The following is a 10,461-nucleotide window of genomic DNA, read 5'->3' on the forward strand; positions in this document are numbered from 1 at the left end:
TGATTATGACATGTGTGATGTACTGCTGCTTTTGCCGGTGTGTGGCGGGCAGGTGTGTCAGGATAGGTGCTGTGGGGGTGTGTTGGTAGTAACAACTGTAGTACACAGGTTGAAGTTGCAGCAAGAGGAGGAGGAGGAGGAGGAGGGGTGGGGGGAGGAGGCCAAGACGGAGGAGGTAAAAAAAGGGAGAAGGGGAGGATCAGGGGGCGTGTCACCAGTGATAAGAGCGAGGTTGGAATGCACGGGGCGGTCGGAGGAGAGTTGCCAACGGAGGGGGACATCCTGGGCGGAGGGTTGACGGAGGTCTTCGGAGGTCCCCCTGGAGGAGGTGGTCCGGGTGGGCGGTGCCAGTGCCGACTGATAGGGGCGGGGTGAGAGCGCGGCGGATCCCCCCATCTCCTCCCCTCCCCCTGGGGCCACACACACACACACTCTGGAGCCGTGTGTCTGGCGAAGGCGGAGGAGGCGGTCTACGTATACGAGAGCCCCACTTCTGCCTGCGACGTCTTCTCCCCTCCCGCCCGCCCGCCAGGGCCTTGTCCTGCCCGGCCCACCCATCCACCAACCGTTCGCCACAAGTCGTTAACTCGCCGCGCTGCTCACAGATGTCGCGGAAAGCGCACTCGTCTGGCGGCTGCTGCGCATCCCCCGGGCCTCATGCTCTTATTTACGGTTTGTTTATAGTCGTGCATCGTCACATGGGCGCTCGGTGGGGCCAGGCGCGCTCCGGTTGCTCGTAATTTATCCGGACGGAGAGAGACCTCGGTGGTCGGACAGTGGGAATAAGAAGGGTGTGAGGGCTGTTGGCGCAGTCCGCGGGACGGACTGCCGCGCTAGTTTGGCTCTCTCTCTCTCTCTCTCTCTCTCGCTCTGTGCCATTTCTTCCCTCTGTTTCTCTCTCTCTCTTTTCTCTTTCTCTCGTCTTTTTCTCTCCCTCCCTCCTCTTCTTCCTCTCTGTCTCTTGTCTCTTTCTCTCGCTTTTTTCTCTCCCTCCCTCCTCTTCTTCCTCTCTGTCTCTCTCTCTTTCTTTCTCTCTCTTTCTCTCTCTCCCTCTCTCTCTCTCTGTCTCTCATTATCTCGTTAACCTCTACTCATGCGCCTATCCCTATTGGTTGCTGTCAGTCACGTGGTAGTATTCGGAGGCCATATATGGAGTAATGTGCAAGTGCTAGAGAGGTTATCCTTCGACTAGTATCCTATATAGTAGTGTCACCATAATTCATCATCACCATCATCGGGTGGAACAGTGTCGGACACCACCAGGAGCAGGAGCAGGACTGCTTCTTCCTTCCTTCCTTACTGCTGTCGTTTGCAGAGGAGCAGGAACGAAGGTCCTCATCATCACCAGCAGGGGCCTTACGTAGCCACCAGCACCACCACCAGCCACCACCACCAGCCACAACCACCATGAGCTCCTACCAGTTCATAAACTCTATGTCGGCCTGCTATGGCCAGCGGGGGCAGGACGTCAGTGGACTCAATAACACAGACTATTACGGTGCTGCCCTGAACAGCTACAACAACTGCTACTCGCCTCCCCTGCAGCAGTACGCAGGATACACGCCGTCGGGCATCTCGGCCGCGCCCAACGGCAGCGACTTTGCCACAGGTGGCAATGGCGGGGCGTCCGTCACGTCGGCGGCCTCTTCGTCAGGAGGGGCGGCGGCGGCCGCCGCCGCCGCCGCCGCCGCGTCAGTAGGCACCCCGGGTGGTTCCGGCGGGAGCAGCACGCCAGCACCTTCCGCCCAGGGCCGCCTACATCAGCCCTCCTCCACCTCGCCTGCCGCGACGCCACAGGCGTCCACCTCTTCCGCCTCATGCAAGTTCGCCTCCACCCCGGAGTCTTCGGCGAATCCCGTGGGATCCCCACAGGACCTATCTGTGTCGGCGGGAGGGTGCGGGCCCGGTTCCAGTAGCTCCGGAAGCGGCTCCGAACAGAACAGCTCTAGTCAGGGTGGTGGGGGCGGAACGAGCAATTCGGGCGGAGGGGCCGGCGAAGGCACCGAAGGTGGAGAGAGCCTGGAAGGCGCCTCGGGAAGCTCTGGAGGATCTTCGTCAGGGAAACCAACGCCACAGATCTACCCCTGGATGAAGAGAGTTCATCTCGGCCAGAGTGAGTACAACTCGTGAGATATATACTATGCTGCAATGTGCCCTTTGCTTTCTCTCAATCTCTCTCTGTCTCTCTCTCTCTTTCCTCTTTCTCTCCTTCTCATTCTCTTACACACACACTCTATCTTTCTCCCCCTCTCTCTCTCTCTTTCCTCTTTCTCTCCTTCTCATTCTCTTACACACACACTCTATCTTTCTCCCCCTCTCTCTCTCTCTTTACCCTCTTTTCCCAAAACCTCATTTACAGGTTGTTTAAGAGAAGGCACCATGTGCGAGTTGTAATGTTCTTTTTACTCAGCCGTAGCGCGTTATTGCTACCTGTCTCAAATTCTTTAAAACCCGTCCTGTAATGTATAAGGGAACCGGTAAAATAACGTACCAATGTGTGAATGAGTAGATGATTGTATATGTTATATTATATATATATATATATATATATATATATATATATATGTTATATATATATATATATCATGTCCTGTGTGCATAAAAACCAAATTGAATGCGAACTGAATCTTTTAAAAGTCATATTCATTCATCACATCAAAGATAATCAAGTTAAAAAAAAAAACTGATTCACAATTCACCGTAGCACCAATATCACCCACCATTCCAATCTTCACGCCATTCGCGAACGTCATTCAAAAAAAAAAAAAATAAAAGGAGTGCAATAAATGTGACAGAACGAGAGGGGGTGGCCATTAAAAGTGGGTGGCGGTAGAATGGCTCTTTGAGTTTCGGGTGGGCGTGTGGGCACCACACCTCGTAAATATCACAGAGAAAGAGAGAGAGAGAGAGAGGGCGTGTGCCCTATGCCGCCTAAACCCTTTACCCGCTCGTAAACTACTAAAAAGTGCCTTCCTTGAACCCCGTCTTAATAGGCGGTCGTGGTCACCTGTTTAATTGCCTGTTCATAGCACCTTGTGTGTGTGTGTCTCTGTCTTTACCCCTATTTTATTATGTGTCTTGGCTGTCCACTTACGACCTCTTTTTATAAACCTTTCCTCACCTTCCCTCTCTGTCTGTCTGTCTGTGTGTGTGTGTGTGTGTGTGTGTGTCTCTCTCTCTCAGAGTCAATAAAACACAAGTAACGCCGATGTCGTTTTACTCCGACCGCGACTAAGATCACTCTCCTTTTGAGTAGCTGACCGCAAAGAGACTTCTGGGCAGCAAGGGGTTTCCCCTACTGAAGTAAAAGCCAGAAGCCATAAATTCTGTCGATGGGGCGAAAAGGAGTGTGAGTGAATGTGTGTAAGTGTAAGGGTTTATAGTAAGTGTGGTGGGCCGAGTGTTTTTACGCGTTCTTCGGTCCTGGCTGGTCCGCCTCCTCCTCCTCCTCCTTCTACTTCTACGTCTTCTCGTTCCTTCGGGGCAGGTGTGTCAGTCAGGAGGGAAGTGCCCCAGCAGCAGCAGCAGCAGCAGCATAACCAGGGAGCCCTTTAATGAGTTCGAGGCGCCGGTGTCCCCCGGAAACTGCCCGACAAATTGACAACAAATAGAAGTCCCCAAAAGTCGCCCACCCGACGATTTATGTCTACCGCTGGAGGAGATGAGGTGGTGCTCGACTAAGAGAGGGTGAAAATTTGTCGTTCTCTCTCATCTTCCAGATGGATGGAGGAGGAGACAGACGTTAAGGAATACTAGATAATTATTTTCTATTTTGATGGATGGATGGAGGAGGAAAATTAGATAATCATTTCCTATTTTGATCATTAACATTTTTATTGAAATGGTCTGGGTATTCAGGTCATTATTATCCATTCGTAGTTGCGATGTTACTTCGTAGTGGATGTGAAATTGAAGGAGCTCTCGAGCTGAACATGACGTCTGTCAAATCAAATTCAAAATGACGCAACACAAATCAAATCTCTGTTGAGATATTTCTGACTTATTCTTAACAAAATATCCTTCTAATGTAGTAATGTATTTTCATCGATATGTACGTACGGCAAACTGCGCATTCGAATCGGCACCTTGATTATAGAAAGGTGATATTGAAATGAGGTAAAATGCTTGTGGTGTCAAATTGAAAAAAAAAATGTTAATAATAATAATAATAATAATAATAATAATGATAATAATATAAATAAAGCTAAGAAATGATACACAAAGGGTATTAGTCGCCAAGTGATTTCTTAGTTTTCATGGAATTATCTGTATATATGTGCTTTGTTCTATATTAACGATCCATCGTTGATATTCATTGTTTTTTAGTTGGTTTAATTATATATATATATATATATATATATATATATATATATATATATATATATATATATATATATACATATATATATATATATATATATATATATATATATATATATATATATATATATATATATATATATATATATATATATATATATATATATATAATTAGAACTTTGCTTTACATTAACAATCCATTGTTAATATTCATTCTTTTTGTATAGTTATTTTAATTATTACCATTCCCGCACACTTTTATTCACGAAAAGAAAAACGTTATTTGCCTAATCAGTATTCTGAAAGTACTTCTCAATCTTTATTTTGTAATTATAAGACATTTATCTCTGCGAAGAAACGATCATCAGATGTTTCAAAGAACAGTTCAATCCTATGTAATGCGCAGTAATCAAATGTTGTCTGTACAAGGGATTATCCTGTGTGTGTGTGTGTGTGTGTGTGTGTGGTGTGTGTGTGTGTGTGTAGATTACATTCACTTAGTCCGTGCTGTTTTAAATCATATTTATCACTTCATTATTCCCTATAAAATCCACATTGCAAGAAAGTCATGTTTTTTATTTATTTTGTTGTTGTAGTTTTTTTAGTCAAAGAAGCTGGTGCGGGTCTGTGTTGGTCATTACTGACTTACTTAGAAACTTAAAGAACTGCCCCCCACCGAAGAAAAAAGATATATGTCCACAACTTATACTTATGGAAGCCTTCGAATGAAAAAGTTATTGTTAAAATGCTGATAATGATTTGTATGGTGCAATGTTAAAAAAAAATACAAATTAATTGTATGAGTATTTTTGTGTGTATATATAATATATATATATATAATTATATATAAATATATATATATACATAATATATATATATATATATATATAATATATATATATGATATATATATATACAATAACTTACTAACATATAATATTTTATATGTATATACACTTATACAATACATATATACACATATAGTATATAAATACTATATATATACCATATATGTATATATATAGATACACACACACACACCACACACACACATATATATATATATATATATATATATATATATATATATATATATATATATATATATATATATATATATTTCATTGCGGTTAGGTAATTCGCCTTAAGCGAAAGAAATTGCTCTCATTTTCAGTTGAATGAAGACAAATTGACCATTGACTTCTTAGCGGTCTGAGAAATCCAGTAGTAGCTGTTCTGTGACGGATGTCATTGGACATTTTTTTTCTTGAAGAAACCTAATCTGTAAGTCGTGGATTTAAATAGGTTGACTTATATGTTGATCTGACTGGCGTTGCAACTGATAGGAAGATTGGATTTCCATCAGCAGGTTCAAAATTATTTTATTATTTTTATTATTATAGAGTCTTTGTTGTGGTTATTCGATAAAGAAATTTATTTTACCTGGGAGAGAGAGAGGAGAGAGAGAGAGAGAGAAAAAGAGAGAGAGGAATCGTGGATTTAAATAGATTGACTTATAGTTTGATCTGACTGGCGTTGCAACTGCTACGAAGGTTGGAATTGCATCTGCAGGATCAATATTATTATTTTTATTATTATTATTATTATTATTATTATTATTATTATTATTATTATTATTATTATTATTATTGAGAGTTTTTTGTGGTTATTCGAAATTGATTTTACCTGAGAGAGAGAGAGAGAAGGTTATTATTCAGACTTTGCTGTGGTCCAACGATAAAGAAGTTGGTTATACATAGAGAGAGTGAGATAGAGGAAGAGAGACGAGAGAGAGCGAGAGAGAGACGAGAGAGAGAGAGAGAGAGAGAGAGAGATCGTGGATTTAAATAGATTGACTTATATGTTGATCTGACTGGCGTTGCAACTGATAGGAAGATTGGACTTGCATCAGACAATATCCATTATTATTTATTAAACTTATTCTTATTTTGATTATTATTTATTATTATTATTATTATTGATAGTTTTTTTGGTGGTTATTCGAAATTGAGTTTGAACCTGAGAGAGGAGAGAGAGAGAGAGAGACGAGAAGAGCAGAAGAGAGAGTGTGTGACAAGGTGCTCTCAAGTGTTAATGGAGAGAAGGATATTATGGGGTTCAGGAGGTTTGGGCGAGGAAGGGGGGAAGGAGGTGGGCGGGGGCAGTTGAATCGAACTGTTATACCACTTGACCAATCTCACGATCATTATATTCGTAACTTTAGATTTATTGCCGACTGCGGTTAAATCGGGAACTAGCCAACGGTAACGGTGCATGTGAGTTTCGCAAGGCTGTGTGTGTGTGTGTGTGTTAGGTGGGCTTGACGAATGGTTAAGAGGCCTTTAAGATATATATATATATATATATATATATTATATATATATATATATATATATATATATATACATTTACTGATAGTTCGTGCATATATTAAGATATCTGTTCTCCCATCATATTTCAACTGGCATTCTTACAAAACACTCAACATAGACTCGTAAACAAAAATGAAGTTTTCAATAAAAATCCATCAATAACGATATATAGGAAAATGGCCGACATAGTAGATGTTACGGAACTCTCCTTCCAAATCGTAAATTAGGAGGAGACTTATAGATGTAGATATGAATACATTTCACCCTCTTTTTGCGAACTTACGTGTGCCTCTCTGAAAGCTAAGTTATTGTTGCGTGTGTGTGTGTGTGTGTGTGAGAGAGAGAGAGAGAGAGAGAGAGAGAGAGAGAGAGAGAGAGAGATGCTTTCTTCCTTGAAAATTAGAGCAATATCGTTTCCATGAGATGACGTTAGATTTTATAACGAGTGCAATGCACGCCCATAATTTCTACCAAAGGGTGTATTTGTGTGTTAGATATAAAGGTGCGTTTGGGTGTTATAAAGTGTTAAGGGTGAAGTATCTTGAAGCCCGAAAGGATATGATTAAGGTTGGATGTGTACTGAAACAAACAAGAAATGGTTATAAAATTCGCAAGTTTTGTCAACCAGGTAGCAATGCTTCTCTTTGTAATGAGGTGATAATATACTGGATATAAGACTTAGAATTTATTCAATATATATACATACATAAACACACACATATATATACATATATAACATATATATATATATATATATATATATATATATATATAATATATATATATATATATATATATATATATAGGTAAAATGCAGCTATACTAATTGATATTTTTTAATATAGTATAAAAGCTACGACATCACTGTAAATCAATACGAAAGAAATATGAATTTGGTCGTTTTCAAAACAAAAAAATGTTTGTGGACGTTAAACTAGTCAAGTTACGTAATGTTCTCAAACTCAGAGAATTTGAATGGAAATAAACTGTATTTCGTTGTCCTGGATAATACGTAGATAATCGTGGAGAGAAAATAAATTTTGTATATTTGTAATTCCTAATGAATGCGATCTTACGCACATTAGTCTTGCTCTCCTGTTGCATATTTGACAGTTTAACGACGCAAATTTCTCACAAGTATATTTATTTATTTTTTTCATTGTAGTGAAAGAATGTGTGTAAGATTCTGAAGTATTTACAGAATCATGAGAAAACAAGGGCGATGTGTATATAGATGCGTATGTGTGTGTATATAAATACATATATAGAGTATTTATATAAAAATCCCCCTTAGGTTAACATATACAGAACTAGATTAATTCCGAGATAGAGCGAATTGGATATTATTTAAAGTACACTTGTAGCTTAATTCATATATACATTATATGTACTATATACATACATACGTAAATATATATGCATACATGCACATACATACATAGAATTGATTTTATTTGAATGAACATACAGAGCAGGAAAAAAAAGTGGAAGGCATAAATCCCGTATAGCGTTTGAAACTAAAAACCAGTATAAATTGATATAGCACCAAAAGAAGACCAATAAACTATAGAACATCAAAAGAAGACCAAGGAAACCAATAATAAACTAAACTAAAAGGAAGAAGAGACTTGAGAGGAAATAGGCTACCATGACATTTTGTCCGTCATAAATTATCGAACCGCTACAACAGGTTATATAGTTTTGGTAAACTTTTCGGGGGGTATCCACTCTCCACTACCAACCTCCCTCCCCCCACCTCCCACCCCGCTCCTCCTCTTCCCCCCCTTCGTGAGTTTCTTAACGTCATCCGAGGAACTTATTTCCATCTGCGAGATCAGAGAGAGAGAGAGAGAGAGAGAGAGAGAGAGAGAGAGAGAGATTTTTTTTCTCGTGTCTTTCTGTAAAGACTTCTCTGTAAGTCCCGTAATTTATGTACAGTTGAGTCCCGTGTTTTTTTTTTATGATTTTTTTTTTTGTGTGTGTGTAGAGTAAGAAGCTAAGGTGCGCGTAGGCGTATACTATATATATATATATATATATATATATATATATATATATATATATATATATATATATATATATATATGTATATGCATATATACATACACAGTGCATATATGTATAACAATCTCTGAGGAAAGTTCGGCAACCAAAGATATATATATATATATATATATATATATATATATATATATATATATATATATAATATATATATATATACATACATACACAATGCATATGTATAACAATCTCCGGGGAAAGATCGCCAGCAAAGACTTGGGGACAGACGGAATCGCTGTTCAGCGCCGACTGCCAAAATAACCCACCAAAGATACCAACCAAAATTTGTATACGCATCAGGAACTCCCCAAAAGAAATGATAATACCTAATAAAATCAAAGCAATAATTTGTTATTTATTTATTTCTAAAAAAAACTCCCGTATCCCCGTTCTAATAACAAGATGGATTCGACCGGGGTCCTTTCAAAATACATAGTTTCCTTATCTGAGTTTCATTCCTCCGTCTCTGCTATAGACTGCGATGCCCCGGCCGATGGTATCGCTTTGGACGAATTACGTGAATTTTCTATTTATTTATTTATTTATTTATTTTATTTTGCCTTTAACGTCTTTGTCGTTCTAAGGCTTCTTCCAGTTTTAATTCCCTCGATGACTTTGTGGGGGCCGATATTATCGCCCCTTGCTGCAAATATGTTACTACGTCCGGTTCGTCTACCTGTTAAAATAAAATGTAAAAATGAAAAAAAATTACCAAGAGTTTCTAAGGCTTCAAAAAAAGAAAAAATTACGAATACTAATGGCCTTCTGAGTTTTTTGTATATTGGCACTACTACTCCAACCACCACCAATAATAATAATAATAATAATAATAATAATAATAATAATAATAATAATGGAGAAAGAAATCCTCAGTTATGTAAATGTACATATATTTACATTTACATTACTGTGGATTTGTTTCCCCATTTAAAGACTCGTGCTACTTTGAGGATTTTTTTTAATAATAATAATAATAATAATAATAATAATAATAATAATAACAATATTCATTTTAGCACTTGGGTGTATACATTACAAAATGCATATGCTGTGTAGTAGTAATAATATAACAATAATAATGATAAAAATTACTATTAATATTATTATACTATGTACCATACAGAAGCCATATGCAATAGAGACAAGAAGCATCCTTAGTAAGTGCAAAAGAATATATAATTTTTTTTATTTGTTTATTTATACAGTTTAACAGAGCAGTATCTACTTAGCTATTTAAGTTCATCACGCTTAACGTATTTGAGGAAAGTTTTGATTAAGTGTAAAGTTACTTGAATGTCTTTCGCTTCCAAATATTGTATAAAGATTTACGGCTATCTGAACCTGAATACCTCATGATGCTTTAGTGTATTTTTCGCGAATTAAAGCTCTCTCTCTCTCTCTATCTCTCTCTCTCTCTCTCTCTCTGAAGGATGGTAAGCCGAGTGTCCTGATAAAAAGGAAGGCAATTTTAAGACGTGGAGTATGAAAATAACTAAATAAACAATAAGTGTACAGTATTTAAAAAAAAACCATATTAGCTTAATATAAAATCTTGAGCGTTAAAACTACATCGTTTTTCGAATGGCGTTAAAACCAGGAGTGGGCTAGTCGAATTCACTGTGGGAAAAGCTTGCACAAGCGCTTTGCAGAAATGTCCTAATAAATCATGAGATGTATGCGCATATAGTGTATATGTGAATGTGTG

The 10,461-nt window shown here is 38.7% G+C and overlaps 1 protein-coding gene across 2 annotated transcripts in view; it reads left to right on the forward strand.

Annotated features, from left to right (window-relative positions):
* The first annotated feature begins 575 nt into the window (after positions 1–575).
* Positions 576–10,461, forward strand: part of LOC135222965 (homeobox protein Hox-B5-like) — a 204,919-nt gene continuing 195,033 nt past the window's right edge. The window contains exon 1 of one of the 2 annotated variants that reach the window (XM_064261443.1): positions 576–2,113. In XM_064261443.1, the coding sequence (XP_064117513.1) occupies positions 1,408–2,113 (706 nt within the window). In that variant the 5' untranslated portion in view covers positions 576–1,407. The remainder of the gene's footprint in view (positions 2,114–10,461) is intronic. The other variant, XM_064261444.1, reaches the window with a different exon arrangement.

Source organism: Macrobrachium nipponense, chromosome 8 (assembly GCF_015104395.2).
Source record: "Macrobrachium nipponense isolate FS-2020 chromosome 8, ASM1510439v2, whole genome shotgun sequence".
NCBI classification, from domain to species: Eukaryota; Metazoa; Arthropoda; class Malacostraca; order Decapoda; family Palaemonidae; genus Macrobrachium; species Macrobrachium nipponense.